The sequence below is a fragment of the Cherax quadricarinatus genome, chromosome 98, assembly GCF_038502225.1.
Source record: "Cherax quadricarinatus isolate ZL_2023a chromosome 98, ASM3850222v1, whole genome shotgun sequence".
Classification (NCBI taxonomy): Eukaryota; Metazoa; Arthropoda; class Malacostraca; order Decapoda; family Parastacidae; genus Cherax; species Cherax quadricarinatus.
In genome coordinates this window covers 6,175,530-6,193,855 of record NC_091389.1, presented here as the reverse complement: position 1 = coordinate 6,193,855, position 18,326 = coordinate 6,175,530, and the positions used below count along the sequence as shown (strand labels likewise).

At 48.2% G+C, this 18,326-nt stretch overlaps 1 protein-coding gene across 5 annotated transcripts in view; it reads right to left on the bottom strand.

Moving 5' to 3' along the window:
• Nucleotides 1–2,618, bottom strand: part of Tomosyn (syntaxin-binding protein tomosyn) — a 567,161-nt gene extending 564,543 nt beyond the window's left edge. For 3 of the 5 annotated variants that reach the window (XM_070105268.1, XM_070105270.1, XM_070105269.1), the window contains exon 1: nucleotides 1,968–2,617. In XM_070105268.1, coding sequence (XP_069961369.1) covers nucleotides 1,968–2,093 — 126 coding nt within the window. In that variant the 5' untranslated portion in view covers nucleotides 2,094–2,617. Of the gene's footprint in view, nucleotides 1–1,967 lie in introns of all 5 variants that reach the window. The other 2 variants (XM_070105267.1, XM_070105271.1) reach the window with 2 other exon arrangements.
• Between the last annotated feature and the right edge of the window lie 15,708 nt (nucleotides 2,619–18,326).

Here is an 18,326-nt window from a genome sequence, read left to right as displayed (position 1 = left end):
ACCTTACCAAACTTAACATGTATCTTACCTAACTTAACCTAGCCTAACTTGTACTTTGCCTAACTTAACATGTATCTTACCTAACTTAACCTAGCCTAACTTGCACCTTGCCTAACTTAACATGTATCTTACCTAACTTAACCTAGCCTAACTTGTACCTTACCTAACTTAACATGTATCTTACCTAACTTAACCTAACCTAACTTGTACTTTACCTAACCTAACTTAACCTAACAAGTACCTAACCATGTTAGACATGGTTAGGTACTTGTTAGACAAATACCTAACCATGTCTAACAAGTACCTACCTGACTTAACATGACCTGACTTAACCTAACCTGACTTAACCTAACCTGACATAACCTGACCTGACTTAACCTAACCTGATATAACCTGACCTGACTTACCTAACCTGACTTACCTAACCTGACTTACCTAACCTGACTTAACCTAACCTGACTTAACCTAACCTGACCTGACTTAACCTAACCTGACTTAACCTAACCTGACATAACCTGACCTGACTTAACCTAACCTGATATAACCTAACCTGACTTAACCTAACCTGACTTAACCTAACCTGACTTAACCTAACCTGACTTAATCTAACCTGACTTAACCTAACCTGACTTAACCTAACCTGACTTAACCTAACCTGACTTAACCTAACCTGACTTAACCTAACCTGACTTAACCTAACCTGACTTAACCTAACCTAACCTGACTTAACCTAACCTAACCTGACTTAACCTAACCTAACCTGACTTAACCTAACCTAACCTGACTTAACCTAACCTAACCTGACTTAACCTAACCTAACCTGACTTAACCTAACCTAACCTGACTTAACCTAACCTAACCTGACTTAACCTAACCTAACCTGACATAACCTAACCTAACCTGACCTGACTTAACCTGACCTGACTTAACCTAACCTGACTTAACCTAACCTGACTTAACCTAACCTGACTTAACCTAACCTGACCTGACTTAACCTAACCTGACCTGACTTAACCTAACCTGACTTAACCTAACTTGACCTGACTTAACCTAACCTGACCTGACTTAACCTAACCTGACCTGACTTAACCTAACCTGACCTGACTTAACCTAACCTGACCTGACTTAACCTAACCTGACTTAACCTAACCTGACCTGACTTAACCTAACCTGACCTGACTTAACCTAACCTGACCTGACTTAACCTAACCTGACTTAACCTAACCTGACCTGACTTAACCTGATCTGACTTAACCTAACCTGACTTAACCTAACCTGACCTGACTTAACCTGATCTGACTTAACCTAACCTGACCTGACTTAACCTGACTTAACACTGTGGAAAAACCCTCTATCTTAGTCAAACCTTTTTCCTAAGGGTACCCCCCTTCACCCCCCTTAACCCCTTAGTTCCACCCACCTTAGCCACCTGGAAGTTGTTCTAGTGAACAATTAAGAACAATTACCACTAACACAGTAAAATGTTTAATTTAACCTAAGAAAGTTATTAACTAAGGGAGTGTTCACACCCCCCTTAACCCCTTAGTTTGACCCACCTCAGCCACCTGGAAGTTGTTCTAGTGAACAATTAAGAACAATTACCACTAACACAGTAAAATGTTTAATTTAACCTAAGAAAGTTATTAACTAAGGGAGTGTTCACACCCCCCTTAACCCCTTAGTTTGACCCACCTCAGCCACCTGGAAGTTGTTCTAGTGAACAATTAAGAACACTTAACCTAACACTGAGAATTGTTCATTTATCTTAACCTAAGAAAGTTATTAACTAAGGGAGTGTTCACACCCCCCTTAACCCCTTAGTTTGACCCACCTTAGCCACCTGGAAGTTGTTCTAGTGAACAATTAAGAACAATTACCACTAACACAGTAAAATGTTTAATTTAACCTAAGAAAGTTATTAACTAAGGGAGTGTTCACACCCCCCTTAACCCCTTAGTTCCACCCACCTTAGCCACCTGGAAGTGGTCCTGGTGTAGAGTCTCCACTATGGACACGTGTTCAGGTTTGCTTGACGGTTGTTGTACAGTTGAACGAAATCCCTCAAAGACATGTTTTAATGTGAATTTCTTCATTTTTGTGATATATAATCATGGGCACTGATGTTATATATGTCCTCCATATAAATTCTCTCCCTTTGCTCATAACTAGGTTCTACAAACCCATTTTGAAGTTTAACGGTTTTAACGGTTTTTTGGGGGGCGGCGGGAAACGTGGTCTCAAGAAGTGGTTTATTAAATCTGGTTTTTTAGAGGAATAGTGACCTTCTTATGGTGTTGTGTAGGTAGGACTGAAGGGGCTGGATGCGCGCGCTACCACCACCACCGCCATTACCCCCTTTGACGTCATCTAGGGGGGAAAAAAGGGGGTTTTGTAACCCCCTTCCATTTTACCCCTTGTGGGATGCTACTTTGTCCCCCAAATTGTAGGTTAATTCAGGGGTTTTGAGGGGGTTTACCCTTACCCAGGTTAAGTTTGATGCCAATAGCGTGCACCTGAAATCCCACAACCCCTCAGGATTTAGCGCTTTCCCTGAATTTGAGGAAAATACTGATGTATCTCCCTCCATTACCCCTGACAACACAAAACCCAGGATATTCCAGCTATATACTCCCCTTAGCCCTTTCCCCTGATCCCCCTCACCCCTTACCCCTACCCTTACACCCTTAATACACCCAGAAATCCGAAAACAGCGCAAAATAAGAGCAAGAAACAGTAATTACGAGAGTAAAACAACACCGATGTCAGCTGGACTAAGAAGGACGAGCGACCAACATTATTGGAACTTTCTCTACTTATACCATAATTTCTCCAGAAATATAACACTATAATTCTTTTTTTTGTGTCTATATTCATTCTCTCCATCTTATTCCATCATCCCAGGTATCCCTAGTGTTATTTTATCCCTCCGGTGATCCATTTTCCAGCGGGATATGTCAATCGACGGCGCTGGTTAGGGGGGTTATATTTTTATGGGGTAAAAGAGAAGGGATTTTAATCCTTATGGTCAACAGTTTTAAGGTCGAGAATACAGTGTTTTGGTGGGTTGGTTAAAGCAGAGCTTCTCCTAAAAACACATAAATGAATACACAGATGGGAAACTTGAGCTAAATTGTCATTAAAAAAATACAGTGTGTATACTTTTGTGTGTCTGTGCGTGTATGTTTGCATATATATGTGTATGTATGTTTATGTATGTATGTATATGCACTGACCTATTTGTGGTTGCAGGGGTCGATTCACAGCTCCTGGTCCCAAGTCACAGCTCCTGGTCCCAAGTCACAGCTCCTGGTCCCGAGTCACAGCTCCTGTATGTATGTGTACGTATGTATGTATAGGTAAATATATGTATGTATGCATGTGTGTGTGTATATACTCACCTAGTTTTAGTTGCAGGGGTCGAGTCACAGCTCCTGGCCCCGCCTCTTCACTGGCAGCTACTAGGTCCACTTTCTCCCTGCTCCATGAGCTTTATCATACCTCTTCTTAAAGCTGTGTATGGATCCTGCCTCCACTACATCACTCTCCAGATTGTTCCACTTCCTGACAACTCTGTGACTGAAGAAATACTTCCTAACATCCCTGTGACTCATCTGAGTCTTCAACTTCCAGTTGTGACCCCTTGTTGCTGTGTTCCCTTGTTGTGTCCCCTTGTTGCTCTGTCCTCTTGTTGCTGTGTCCCCTTGTTGTTGTGTCCCCTTGTTGTTGTGTCCCCTTGTTGCTGTGTCCCCTTGTTGCTGTGTCCCCTTGTTGCTGTGTCCCCTTGTTGCTGTGTCCCCTTGTTGCTGTGTCCCCTTGTTGTTGTGTCCCCTTGTTGCTGTGTCCCCTTGTTGTTGTGTCCCCTTGTTGCTGTGTCCCCTTGTTGCTGTGTCCCCTTGTTGCTGTGTCCCCTTGTTGCTGTGTCCCCTTGTTGTTGTGTCCCCTTGTTGCTGTGTCCCCTTGTTGCTGTGTCCCCTTGTTGCTGTGTCCCCTTGTTGCTGTGTCCCCTTGTTGCTGTGTCCCCTTGTTGCTGTGTCCCCTTGTTGCTGTGTCCCCTTGTTGCTGTGTCCCCTTGTTGCTGTGTCCCCTTGTTGCTGTGTCCCCTTGTTGCTGTGTCCCCTTGTTGTTGTGTCCCCTTGTTACTGTGTCCCCTTGTTGCTGTGTCCCCTTGTTGCTGTGTCCCCTTGTTGTTGTGTCCCCTTGTTGCTGTGTCCCCTTGTTGCTGTGTCCCCTTGTTGCTGTGTCCCCTTGTTGTTGTGTCCCCTTGTTGCTGTGTCCCCTTGTTGTTGTGTCCCCTTGTTGCTGTGTCCCCTTGTTGCTGTGTCCCCTTGTTGCTGTGTCCCCTTGTTGCTGTGTCCCCTTGTTGCTGTGTCCCCTTGTTGCTGTGTCCCCTTGTTGTTGTGTCCCCTTGTTGCTGTGTCCCCTTGTTGCTGTGTCCCCTTGTTGTTGTGTCCCCTTGTTGTTGTGTCCCCTTGTTGCTGTGTCCCCTTGTTGCTGTGTCCCCTTGTTGTTGTGCCCCCTTGTTGCTCTATCCACTTGTCAGTGTGCCCCCTTGTTGTTGTGTCCCCTTGTTGTTGTGTCCCCTTGTTGTTGTGTCCCCTTGTTGCTGTGTCCCCTTGTTGCTGTGTCCTCTTGTTGCTGTGTCCCCTTGTTGCTGTGTCCCCTTGTTGCTGTGTCCCCTTGTTGCTGTGTCCCCTTGTTGCTGTGTCCCCTTGTTGCTGTGTCCCCTTGTTGCTGTGTCCTCTCGTTGTTGTGTTCCTTTGTTGTGTCCCCTTGTTGCTGTGTCCTCTTGTTGCTGTGTCCCCTTGTTGCTGTGTCCCCTTGTTGCTGTGTCCCCTTCTTGCTGTGTCCCCTTGTTGCTCTGTCCCTTTGTTGCTGTGTCCCCTTGTTGTTGTGTCCCTTGTTGTTGTGTCCCCTTGTTGCTGTGTCCTCTTGTTGCTGTGTCCCCTTGTTGCTGTGTCCTCTTGTTGCTGTGTCCCCTTGTTGCTGTGTCCCCTTGTTGCTGTGTCCCCTTGTTGCTGTGTCCCCTTGTTGATGTGTCCCCTTGTTGTTGTGTCCCTTGTTGTTGTGTCCCCTTGTTGCTGTGTCCTCTTGTTGCTGTGTCCCCTTGTTGCTGTGTCCTCTTGTTGCTGTGTCCCCTTGTTGCTGTGTCCCCTTGTTGCTGTGTCCCCTTGTTGCTGTGTCCCCTTGTTGCTGTGTCCCCTTGTTGCTGTGTCCCCTTGTTGCTGTGTCCCCTTGTTGCTGTGTCCCCTTGTTGCTGTGTCCTCTTGTTGCTGTGTCCCCTTGTTGCTGTGTCCCCTTGTTGCTGTGTCCCCTTGTTGCTGTGTCCCCTTGTTGCTGTGTCCCCTTGTTGCTGTGTCCCCTTGTTGCTGTGTCCCCTTGTTGCTGTGTCCCCTTGTTGCTGTGTCCCCTTGTTGCTGTGTCCCCTTGTTGCTGTGTCCCCTTGTTGCTGTGTCCCCTTGTTGCTGTGTCCCCTTGTTGCTGTGTCCCCTTGTTGCTGTGTCCCCTTGTTGCTGTGTCCCCTTGTTGCTGTGTCCCCTTGTTGCTGTGTCCCCTTGTTGCTGTGTCCCCTTGTTGCTGTGTCCCCTTGTTGCTGTGTCCCCTTGTTGCTGTGTCCCCTTGTTGCTGTGTCCCCTTGTTGCTGTGTCCCCTTGTTGCTGTGTCCCCTTGTTGCTGTGTGCCCTTGTTGCTGTGTCCCCTTGTTGCTGTGTCCCCTTGTTGCTGTGTCCCCTTGTTGCTGTGTCCCCTTGTTGCTGTGTCCCCTTGTTGCTGTGTCCCCTTGTTGCTGTGTCCCCTTGTTGCTGTGTCCCCTTGTTGCTGTGTCCCCTTGTTGCTGTGTCCCCTTGTTGCTGTGTCCCCTTGTTGCTGTGTCCCCTTGTTGCTGTGTCCCCTTGTTGCTGTGTCCCCTTGTTGCTGTGTCCCCTTGTTGCTGTGTCCCCTTGTTGCTGTGTCCCCTTGTTGCTGTGTCCCCTTGTTGTTGTGTGCCCTTGTTGCTGTGTCCCCTTGTTGCTGAGTCCCCTTGTTGCTGTGTCCCCTTGTTGCTGTGTCCCCTTGTTGCTGTGTCCCCTTGTTGCTGTGTCCCCTTGTTGATGTGTCCCCTTGTTGCTGTGTCCCCTTGTTGTTGTGTGCCCTTGTTGCGGTGTCCCCTTGTTGTTGTGTCCCCTTGTTGCTGTGTCCCCTTGTTGCTGTGTCACCTTGTTGCTGATTCCCCTTGTTGCTGAGTCCCCTTGTTGCTGTGTCCCCTTGTTGCTGTGTCCCCTTGTTGCTGTGTCCCCTTGTTGCTGTGTCCCCTTGTTGCTGTGTCCCCTTGTTGTTGTGTCCCCTTGTTGCTGTGTCCCCTTGTTGCTGTGTCCCCTTGTTGCTGTGTCCCCTTGTTGCTGTGTCCCCTTGTTGCTGTGTCCCTTGTTGTTGTGTCCCCTTGTTGCTGTGTCCCCTTGTTGCTGTGTCCCCTTGTTGCTGTGTCCCCTTGTTGCTGTGTCCCCTTGTTGCTGTGTCCCTTGTTGCTGTATCCCCTTCTTGCTGTGTCCCCTTGTTGCTGTGTCCCCTTGTTGCTGTGTCCCCTTGTTGCTGTGTCCCCTTGTTGCTGTGTCCCCTTGTTGCTGTGTCCCCTTGTTGCTGTGTCCCCTTGTTGCTGTGTCCCCTTGTTGCTGTGTCCCCTTGTTGCTGTGTCCCCTTGTTGCTGTGTCCCCTTGTTGCTGTGTCCCCTTGTTGTTGTGTCCCCTTGTTGCTGTGTCCCCTTGTTGCTGTGTCCCCTTGTTGCTGTGTCCCCTTGTTGCTGTGTCCCCTTGTTGCTGTGTCCCCTTGTTGCTGTGTCCCCTTGTTGCTGTGTCCCCTTGTTGCTGTGTCTCCTTGTTGCTGTGTCCCCTTGTTGCTGTGTCCCCTTGTTGCTGTGTCCCCTTGTTGCTGTGTCCCCTTGTTGCTGTGTCCCTTGTTGCTGTGTCCCCTTGTTGCTGTGTCCCCTTGTTACTGTGTCCCCTTGTTGCTGTGTCCCCTTGTTGCTGTGTCCCCTTGTTGCTGTGTCCCCTTGTTGCTGTGTCCCCTTGTTGCTGTGTCCCCTTGTTGCTGTGTCCCCTTGTTGCTGTGTCCCCTTGTTGTTGTGTGCCCTTGTTGCTGTGTCCCCTTGTTGCTGTGTCCCCTTGTTGCTGTGTCCCCTTGTTGCTGTGTCCCCTTGTTGCTGTGTCCCCTTGTTGCTGTGTCCCCTTGTTGCTGTGTCCCCTTGTTGCTGTGTCCCCTTGTTGCTGTGTCCCCTTGTTGCTGTGTCCCCTTGTTGCTGAGTCCCCTTGTTGCTGTGTCCCCTTGTTGCTGTGTCCCCTTGTTGCTGTGTCCCCTTGTTGCTGTGTCCCCTTGTTGTTATGTCCCCTTGTTGTTGTGTCTCCTTCTTGCTGTGTCCCCTTGTTGCTGTGTCCCCTTGCTGTTGTGTTCCCTTGTTGCTGTGTCCCCTTGTTGCTGTGTCCCCTTGTTGCTGTGTCCCCTTGTTGTTGTGTCCCCTTGTTGCTGTGTCCCCTTGTTGCTGTGTCCCCTTGTTGTTGTGTGCCCTTGTTGCTGTGTCCCCTTGTTGCTGAGTCCCCTTGTTGCTGTGTCCCCTTGTTGCTGTGTCCCCTTGTTGCTGTGTCCCCTTGTTGCTGTGTCCCCTTGTTGATGTGTCCCCTTGTTGCTGTGTCCCCTTGTTGTTGTGTGCCCTTGTTACTGTGTCCCCTTGTTGCTGAGTCCCCTTGTTGCTGTGTCCCCTTGTTGCTGTGTCCCCTTGTTGCTGTGTCCCCTTGTTGCTGTGTCCCCTTGTTATGTCCCCTTGTTGCTGTGTGCCCTTGTTGCTGTGTCCCCTTGTTGCTGTGTCCCCTTGTTGCTGTGTCCCCTTGTTGCTGTGTCCCCTTGTTGCTGTGTCCCCTTGTTGCTGTGTGCCCTTGTTGCTGTGTGCCCTTGTTGCTGTGTCCCCTTGTTGCTGTGTCCCCTTGTTGCTGTGTCCCCTTGTTGCTGTGTCCCCTTGTTGTTGTGTGCCCTTGTTGCTGTGTCGCCTTGTTGCTGTGTCCCCTTGTTGTTGCGTCCCCTTGTTACTGTGTCCCCTTGTTGCTGAGTCCCCTTGTTGCTGTGTCCCCTTGTTGCTGTGTCCCCTTGTTGCTGTGTCCCCTTGTTGCTGTGTCCCCTTGTTGTTGTGTGCCCTTGTTGCTGTGTCCCCTTGTTGCTGTGTCCCCTTGTTGTTGCGTCCCCTTGTTACTGTGTCCCCTTGTTGCTGAGTCCCCTTGTTGCTGTGTCCCCTTGTTGTTGTGTCCCCTTGTTGCTGTGTCACCTTGTTGTTGTGTCCCCTTGTTGCTGTGTCCCCTTGTTGCTGTGTCCCCTTGTTGTTGTCCCCTTGTTGCTGTGTCCCCTTGTTATGTCCTCTTGTAGCTGTGTCCCCTTGTTGCTGTGTCCCCTTATTGCTGTGTCCCCTTGTTTGTTGCTGAGTCCCCTTGTTGCTGTGTCCCCTTGTTGCTGTGTCCCCTTGTTGCTGTGTCCCCTTGTTGTTGCGTCCCCTTGTTGCTGTGTCCCCTTGTTGCTGTGTCCCCTTGTTGTTGTGTCCCCTTGTTGCTGTGTCCCCTTGTTGCTGTGTCCCCTTGTTGCTGTGTCCCCTTGTTGCTGTGTCCCCTTGTTGCTGTGTCCCCTTGTTGCTTGTCCCCTTGTTGCTGTGTCCCCTTGTTGCTGTGCCCCCTTGTTGTTGCTGTGTCCCCTTGTTGTTGTGTCCCCTTGTTGCTGTGTCCCCTTGTTGCTGTGTCCCCTTGTTGCTGTGTCCCCTTGTTGCTGTGTCCCCTTGTTGCTGTGTCCCCTTGTTGTTGTGTCCCCTTGTTGCTGTGTCCCCTTGTTGTTGTGTCCCCTTGTTACTGTGTCCCCTTGTTGTTGTGTCCCCTTGTTGCTGAGTCCCCTTGTTGCTGTGTCCCCTTGTTGCTGTGTCCCCTTGTTACTGTGTCCCTTTGTTGTTGTGTCCCCTTGTTGCTGTGTCCCCTTGTTGTGTCCCCTTGTTGTATCCCCTTGTTGCTGTGTCCCCTTGTTGCTGTGTCCCCTTGTTGCTGTGTCCCCTTGTTGCTGTGTCCTTTTGTTGCTGTGTCCCCTTGTTGCTGTGTCCCCTTGTTATTGTGTCCCCTTGTTGCTGTGTCCCCTTGTTGCTGTGTCCCCTTGTTATTGTGTCCCCTTGTTGCTGTGTCCCCTTGTTGCTGTGTCCCCTTGTTACTGTGTCCCCTTGTTGTTGTCCCCTTGTTGCTGTGTCCCCTTGTTGCTGTGTCCCCTTGTTGCTGTGTCCCCTTGTTGCTGTGTCCCCTTGTTGCTGTGTCCCCTTGTTGTTGCGTCCCCTTGTTGCTGTGTCCCCTTGTTGCTGTGTCCCCTTGTTGCTGTGTCCCCTTGTTGCTGTGTCCCCTTGTTGATGTGTCCCCTTGTTGCTGTGTCCCCTTGTTGCTGTGTCCCCTTGTTTGTTGCTGAGTCCCCTTGTTGCTGTGTCCCCTTGTTGCTGTGTCCCCTTGTTGCTGTGTCCCCTTGTTGCTGTGTCCCCTTGTTGTTGTGTCCCCTTGTTGCTGTGTCCCCTTGTTGCTGTGTCCCCTTGTTGTTGTGTCCCCTTGTTGCTGTGTCCCCTTGTTGCTGTGTCCCCTTGTTGCTGTGTCCCCTTGTTGCTGTGTCCCCTTGTTGCTGTGTCCCCTTGTTGGTGTGTCCCCTTGTTGCTGTGTCCCCTTGTTGCTGTGTCCCCTTGTTGTTGTGTCCCCTTGTTGCTGTGTCCCCTTGTTGCTGTGTCCCCTTGTTGCTGTGTCCCCTTGTTGCTGTGTCCCCTTGTTGCTGTGTCCCCTTGTTGCTGTGTCCCCTTGTTGCTGTGTGCCCTTGTTGCTGTGTCCCCATGTTGCTGTGTCCCCTTGTTGCTGTGTCCCCTTGTTGTTGTGTGCCCTTGTTGCTGTGCCCCCTTGTTGCTGTGTCCCCTTGTTGTTGCTTCCCCTTGTTACTGTGTCCCCTTGTTGCTGAGTCCCCTTGTTGCTGTGTCCCCTTGTTGCTGTGTCCCCTTGTTGCTGTATCCCCTTGTTGTTGCGTCCCCTTGTTGCTGTGTCCCCTTGTTGTTGCGTCCCCTTGTTACTGTGTCCCCTTGTTGTTGTGTCCCCTTGTTGTTGCGTCCCCTTGTTACTGTGTCCCCTTGTTGTTGTGTCCCCTTGTTGCTGAGTCCCCTTGTTGCTGTTTCCCCTTGTTGCTGTGTCCCCTTGTTACTGTGACCCCTTGTTGCTGTGTCCCCTTGTTACTGTGTCCCTTTGTTGTTGTGTCCTCTTGTTGCTGTGTCCCCTTGTTGTGTCCCCTTGTTGTATCCCCTTGTTGCTGTGTCCCCTTGTTGCTGTGTCCCCTTGTTGCTGTGTCCCCTTGTTGCTGTGTCCCCTTGTTGCTGTGTCCCCTTGTTATTGTGTCCCCTTGTTGCTGTGTCCCCTTGTTGCTTTGTCCATTTGTTATTGTGTCCCCTTGTTGCTGTGTCCCCTTGTTGCTGTGTCCCCTTGTTACTGTGTCCCCTTGTTGTTGTCCCCTTGTTGCTGTGTCCCCTTGTTGCTGTGTCCCCTTGTTGCTGTGTCCCCTTGTTGTGTCCCATTGTTGCTGTGTCCCCTTGTTCCCTCTCTTGTAGTTTAGCTTTTCCCATCCTACTCTTCTTGCTACACTTGTAACTCTACAGTGTGTTTGTAGTTCAAGATCAGTTGATCACTAGCTCTGGGGCCTTCCATATGTGATGTTCTCAATGTCTGAACTACTCAAGGTGAATATGAGATCCAGTCTTGCTGGTTCATCCTCTCTTCTCTCTGGTTGTGTCCCTAACATGTTGATACTCATCTGTTTGTGGTTGAAGGGGTTGATTCACAGCTCCTCAGTCCTGAGGCACGTTTAATAATAATAATAATAATTCGGAGATGGTAAATAAATAAGAGAATAAGAGTTGATAAATTAGACACATGTGCAACTCTTGGGTATCTTTATTGAGGAAACGTTTCGCCACACAGTGGCTTCATCAGTCCATACCAAGGAGAATCTTGAATTGAAGAATGAGGTAATCAGTCCCTCAACCTCGAGTCGATGTGGTCAGTCCATCAATCTTGAATAGAATACGGCATAAGTGTGGAGAAGCAGCTTATAAACCGTATGGCAGGAGAGGTGCAGCAGTCGTAGGTGGTGTCACATTTGTTCAATGTGGAAGTAGGTCGTGCCCAAGGTCGTGACCAAGGTCGTGCCCAAGGTCGTGCCCAAGGGTTAGACAAGTGAAGAATTCCCAAGTATTAAGATCCCAAGAAGTTGCAGTGACTGACCACATCGACTCAAGGTTGAGGGACTGATTACCTCATTCTCCTCCTGTTCTTCAAGATTCTCCTTTGTATGGACTGATGAAGCCACTGTGTGGCGAAACGTTTCCTCAATAAAGATACCCAAGAGTTGCACATGTGTCTAATTTATCAACATGTCGGTTCTCTGAACCATTCGTCTACGAATAAGAGAATAAGAGTTACGGAATGTAAAAGAAACGTCGAGACAATGACCCAAACTTACATTCCTCTCTTTATTTATTAATATTCTATGTCCTCTTTCTCTCTCTCTCTCTCCTTAAAATATAATTTTTAATGCCACAATAACATAAGTCTATATAAACACAAAATTAATATACATTATCAGACTGGAAATGTACCTAACATTAACACCTAAGAACATAAGAAGGAACACTGCAGCAGGCCTACTGGCCCATGCGAGGCAGGTCCAGGTTTCCCACCGGCTTAAGCCAATGCCTTAACCTAATCAGGTCAGGTCACATTGACTTAAGGGAGGAACACAGCAACCGTCCTGGTAGCACAAGCTAATCAGGTCCAAGTCTCCTACCGGCTTAAGCCAATGCACCCAACCTAGTCAGGTCAGGTCACATTCACTTAAGGAAGGAGCACGGCACCAGACCTAGTAGCACAAGCTAGTCAGGTCCAACTCACACCCACTCATGTATATATCCAAGCTATTTTTAAAGCTACACAACGTTCTGGCCTCTATAACTGTACTTGGGAGTTTGTTCCACTCATCCACAACTCTATTACCAAACCAGTACTTTCCTATATCCTTCCTGAATCTGAATTTTTCCAACTTAAAACCATTGCTGCGAGTCCTGTCTAGGCTAGATATTTTCAGCACACTATTTACATCCCCTTTATATATTCCTGTCTTCCATTTATACACCTCAATCATATCCCCCCTAATTCTACGTCTTTCTAGAGAGTGCAGATTCAGGGCCCTTAGTCTATCCTCATAGTGCAGATTCAGGGCCTCAGTCTATCCTCATAGTGCAGATTCAGGGCCTCAATCTATCCTCATAGTGCAGATTCAGGGATTCAGTCTATCCTCATAGTGCAGATTCAGGGCCTCAGTCTATCCTCATAGTGCAGATTCAGGGCCTCAGTCTATCCTCATAGTGCAGATTCAGGGCCTCAGTCTATCCTCATAGTGCAGATTCAGGGCCTCAGTCTATCCTCATAGTGCAGATTCAGGGCCTCAGTCTATCCTCATAGTGCAGATTCAGGGCCTCAGTCTATCCTCATAGTGCAGATTCAGGGCCTCAGTCTATCCTCATAGTGCAGATTCAGGGCCTCAGTCTATCCTCATAGTGCAGATTCAGGGCCTCAGTCTATCCTCATAGTGCAGATTCAGGGCCTCAGTCTATCCTCATAGTGCAGATTCAGGGCCTCAGTCTATCCTCATAGTGCAGATTCAGGGCCTCAGTCTATCCTCATAGTGCAGATTCAGGGCCTCAGTCTATCCTCATAGTGCAGATTCAGGGCCTCAGTCTATCCTCATAGGGAAGGTTTCTGATACATGGGATCAACTTTGTCATCCTCCTTTGTACATTTTCCAGAGCATTTATATCCATTCTGTAATACGGTGACCAAAACTGTGCAGCATAATCTAAATGAGGCCTAACCAAGGATGTATAGAGTTGAAGAACAACCTGAGGACTCCTATTATTTATGCTTCTTGATATGAAGCCAAGGATTCTATTAGCTTTATTGCGAACACTTATGCACTGTTGTCTTGGTTCAGATTACTACTAACCAGAACTCCTAAATCTTTTTCGCAATCCGTAATATTAAGATCTACATTATTTAGTTTATATGTGGCATGGTTATTGTCCTGTCCAACATTTAGAACTTTGCATTTGTCTATAATAAACTGCATCTGCCACTTCTCCGACCACTGCATCAGTCTATTCAAATCTTCCTGGAGTGCTCTAGTGTCCTCATTAGAATGAATTGGACGGTCTATTTTGGTGTCATCAGCAAATTTGCTTATGTCGCTATTTATTCCCTCATCTATGTCGTTTATGTAAATTGTGAACAACAACGGACCCAACACTGACCCCTGAGGAACACCACTTGTGACGTGCCCCTATTCTGATTTCTCCCCATTTATGCAAACTCTCTGCTGCCTATTTGTCAGCCATGCCTCTACCCAGGAAAAAATTTCTCCTCCTATACCGTGTGCCTTAAGTTTCCTCATTATTATTATAATCAAAAAGAAGCGCTAAGCCACAAGGGCTATACAGCGCTGCAGGGTAGGGAAGGAAGCAAGGGAATTGGATGGCAGAAGGGAGGGGGGATGATCAGCAGGTTACAGAAAACAGCGGGGCACGGGATAGTACGGGGGTAGAGGGTAGCAAGAGATACAAGTAGAAAGGGCTGAAAGTATCAGAATTTGTGAAGTAAGTCAGTCGTTGTCAAAAAGTCAATGAGAGAGTCCGGATGAAAGGTGGGTCTATCAGCGAGAAGGGAAGGTAAAGAGAGAGCAGCGGGGCGAATTAAGTTTCCTCAAAAGTCTCTGATGTGGAACTCCATCAAAACTCTTCTGAAGTCTATATAGACAATATCATATTCAATACCATGATCTAAATCCTCAAATACCTTAGTGAAGAAAGTTAGCAAATTTACCCACTATGGAGGTGAAGCTTATTGGTCTATACCAGTGTTGACTAATGTTTATATTCTTAGTAATGTTTATATTCTTAGTAATGTTTATATTCTTAGTAATGTTTATATTCTTAGTAATGTTTATATTCTTAGTAATGTTTATATTCTTAGTAATGTTTATATTCTTAGTAATGTTTATATTCTTAGTAATGTTTATATTCTTAGTAATGTTTATATTCTTAGTAATGTTTATATTGGGTATTTTCTTAATGATTATATGCTAAGTTGATGTCGTGTGTGTATACTGAGAACAAGTGTATGTACACTGAGAGGTGTATATGTCAGTGTATATACACTGAGAGGTGTATATGTCAGTGTATATACACTGAGAGGTGTATATCACAGTATATATACACTGAGAGGTGTATATACAGGATGTGACTCACACCAGTCCACTAACACCCAGGATGTGACCCACACCAGTCAACTAACACCCAAGATGTGACCCACACCAGTCCACTAACACCCAAGATGTGACCCACACCAGTCCACTAACACCCAGGATGTGATCCACACCAGTCCACTAACACCCAGGATGTGACCCACACCAGTCCACTAACACCCAGGATGTGACCCACACCAGTCCACTAACACCCAGGATGTGACCCACACCAGTCCACTAATACCCAGGATGTGACCCACACCAGTACACTAACACCCAGGATGTGACCCACACCAGTCCACTAACACCCAGGATGTGACCCACACCAATCCACTAACACCCAGGATGTGACCCACACCAGTCCACTAACACCCAGGATGAGACTCACACCAGTCCACTAACACCAAGGATGTGACCCACACCAATCCACTAACACCCAGGATGTGACCCACACCAGTCCACTAACACCCAGGATGTGTCCCACACCAGTCCACTAACACCCAGGATGTGACCCACACCAGTCCACTAATACCCAGGATGTGACCCACACCAGTACACTAACACACAGGATGTGACCCACACCAGTCCACTAACACCCAGGATGTGACCCATACCAGTCCACTAACACCCAGGATGTGATCCACACCAGTCCACTAACACCCAGGATGTGACCCACACCAGTCCACTAATACCCAGGATGTGACCCACACCAGTCCACTAACACCCAGGATGTGACCCACACCAGTCCACTAACACCCAGGATGTGACCCACACCAGTCCACTAATACCCAGGATGTGACCCACACCAGTCCACTAATACCCAGGATGTGACCCACACCAGTCCACTAACACCCAGGATGTGACCCACACCAGTCCACTAACACCCAGGATGTGACCCACACCAGTCCACTAACACCCAGGATGTGACCCACACCAGTCCACTAACACCCAGGATGTGACCCACACCAGTCCACTAACACCCAGGATGTGACCCACACCAGTCCACTAATACCCAGGATGTGACCCACACCAGTCCACTAACACCCAGGATGTGACCCACACCAGTCCACTAACACCCAGGATGTGACCCACACCAGTCCACTAACACCCAGGATGTGACCCACACCAGTCCACTAACACCCAGGATGTGACCCACACCAGTCCACTAACACCCAGGATGTGACCCACACCAGTCCACTAACACCCAGGATGTGACCCACACCAGTCCACTAATACCCAGGATGTGACCCACACCAGTCCACTAACACCCAGGATGTGACCCACACCAGTCCACTAACACCCAGGATGTGACCCACACAGTCCACTAATACCCAGGATGTGACCCACACCAGTCCACTAATACCCAGGATGTGACCCACACCAGTCCACTAACACCCAGGATGTGACCCACACCAGTCCACTAACACCCAGGATGTGACCCACACCAGTCCACTAACACCCAGGATGTGACCCACACCAGTCCACTAACACCCAGGATGTGACCCACACCAGTCCACTAACACCCAGGATGTGACCCACACCAGTCCACTAACACCCAGGATGTGACCCACACCAGTCCACTAACACCATTTTACTGATGGTGAACACAGACAACCGGTGTAAGGAAACAAGCCCAGTACTTCTACCCTCACCGGGAATTGAACCCGGTGAGGGTAGAAGAGCAGGGGTGCCATTATCACGATAAGACACAACACAATAAGTGTCAGGGGCCCAAGACTGTTCAACTGTCTACCAGCATACATAAGGGCGATCACCAATAGACCCCTGGCTGCCTTCAAGACCCCTGGCTGTCTTCAAGACCCCTGGCTGTCTTCAAGACCCCTGGCTGCCTTCAAGAACCCTGTCTTCAAGACCCCTGGCTGTCTTCAAGACCCCTGGTTGTCTTCAAGACCCTTGGATGTCTTCAAGACCCCTGACTGTCTTCAAGATCCCTGGCTGTCTTCAAGACCCCTTGTTGTCTTCAAAACCCCTGGTTGTCTTCCAGACCCTGGCTATCTTCCAGACCCCTGGTTGTCTTCCAGACCCCTGGTTGTCTTCAAAACTCCTGGCTGTCTTCAAGACCCCTGGCTGTCTTCCAGACCCCTGGTTGTCTTCCAGACCCCTGGTTGTCTTCAAAACCCCTGGTTGTCTTCAAGACTCCTGGCTGTCTTCAAGACCCCTGGCTGTCTTCAAGACCCCTGGTTGTCTTCCAGACCCCTGGTTGTCTTCAAGACTCCTGGTTGTCTTCAAAACCCCTGGTTGTCTTCAAGACCCCTGGTTGTCTTCAAAACCCCTGGTTGTCTTCAAAACCCCTGGTTGTCTTCAAGACCCCTGGTTGTCTTCAAAACCCCTGGTTGTCTTCAAGACCCCTGGTTGTCTTCAAAACCCCTGGTTGTCTTCAAAACCCCTGACTGTCTTCAAGACCCCTGGTTGTCTTCAAAACCCCTGGTTGTCTTCAAGACCCCTGGTTGTCTTCAAAACCCCTGGTTGTCTTCAAGACCCCTGGTTGTCTTCAAGACCCCTGGTTGTCTTCAAAACCCCTGACTGTCTTCAAGACCCCTGGTTTTGTCTTCAAAACCCCTGGTTGTCTTCAAAACCCCTGGTTGTCTTCAAAACCCCTGACTGTCTTCAAGAAGGCACTGGACTGGCACCTAAAATCAGTACCTGACCAGCTGGGCTGTGGTTCGTACACTGAGTTGTGTGCGACCAACAGTAACAGCTGGTTGATCAGGTCCTGATCCACCTTGAGGCCTGGTCACAGACCGGGCCGCGGGGGCATTGACCCCTGGAACTCTCTCCAGGTAATCCGGAATCACTCAACACCATTAATGAACTCGTATAAATATCGACCTGGATGACAGCCAGTAAACTCACACTTATTAACCTTGTATGTTATGGTACATAGATGCATGGTTCAGAGAACCGACATGTTGATAAATTAGACACATGTGCAACTCTTGGGTATCTTTATTGAGGAAACGTTTCGCCACACAGTGGCTTCATCAGTCTGTACAGTCTTTTGTACGGACTGATTAAGTCACTGTGTGGCGAAACGTTTCCTCATTCAAGATACGCAAGTGTTGCGTATGTGTCTAATTTATCATATACAGTGGAGCCCCGGTTAACGATATTTTTTCACTCCAGAAGTATGTTCAGGTGCCAGTACTGACTGAATTTGTTCCCATAAGAAATATTGTGAAGTAGATTAGTCCATTTCAGACCCCCAAACATACACGTACAAACGCACTTACATAAATACACTTACATAATTGGTCGCATTCGGAGGTAATCGTTATGCGGGGGTCCACTGAATTATGTTATGGAGAAGAGCAAGTGATGTCCAGCTAGACTTTATTATTGGCAACAACTCTGCTAATTGTGTCTGGGGATCCACAGCAGCAAATAACCTCAAGCCAATAATAACACAACAACAGGTCACGGTACATATGACCACACTACTGCTACACAACACACTTCATCACTCTTGAAAGACCTAAAACCACTAATAAATAAAACATTACCTGAATAGGTTAGGGCATTGGCTTAAGCCGGTAGGAGAATTGGACCTGCCTCATATGGGCCAGTACGCCTGCTGCAGTTCCGTCTTTCTCACGTTCTTAATACTATGCAAACTGTATATACAAAACGATAAATTATATTAATTAATTAATTTTTTTTTTTTTTTTTTTCAACAAGTCGGTCGTCTCCCACCGAGGCAGGGTGACCCACCGAGGCAGGGTGACCCAAAAAAAAAGAAAGAAAATCCCCAAAAAGAAAATACTTTCATCATCATTCAACACTTTCACCACACTCACACATTATCACTGCTTTTGCAGAGGTGCTCAGAATACAACAGCTTAGAAGCATATACGTATAAAGATACACAACATATCCCTCCAAACTGCCAATATCCCAAACCCCTCCTTTAAAGTGCAGGCATTGTACTTCCCATTTCCAGGACTCAAGTCCGACTATAT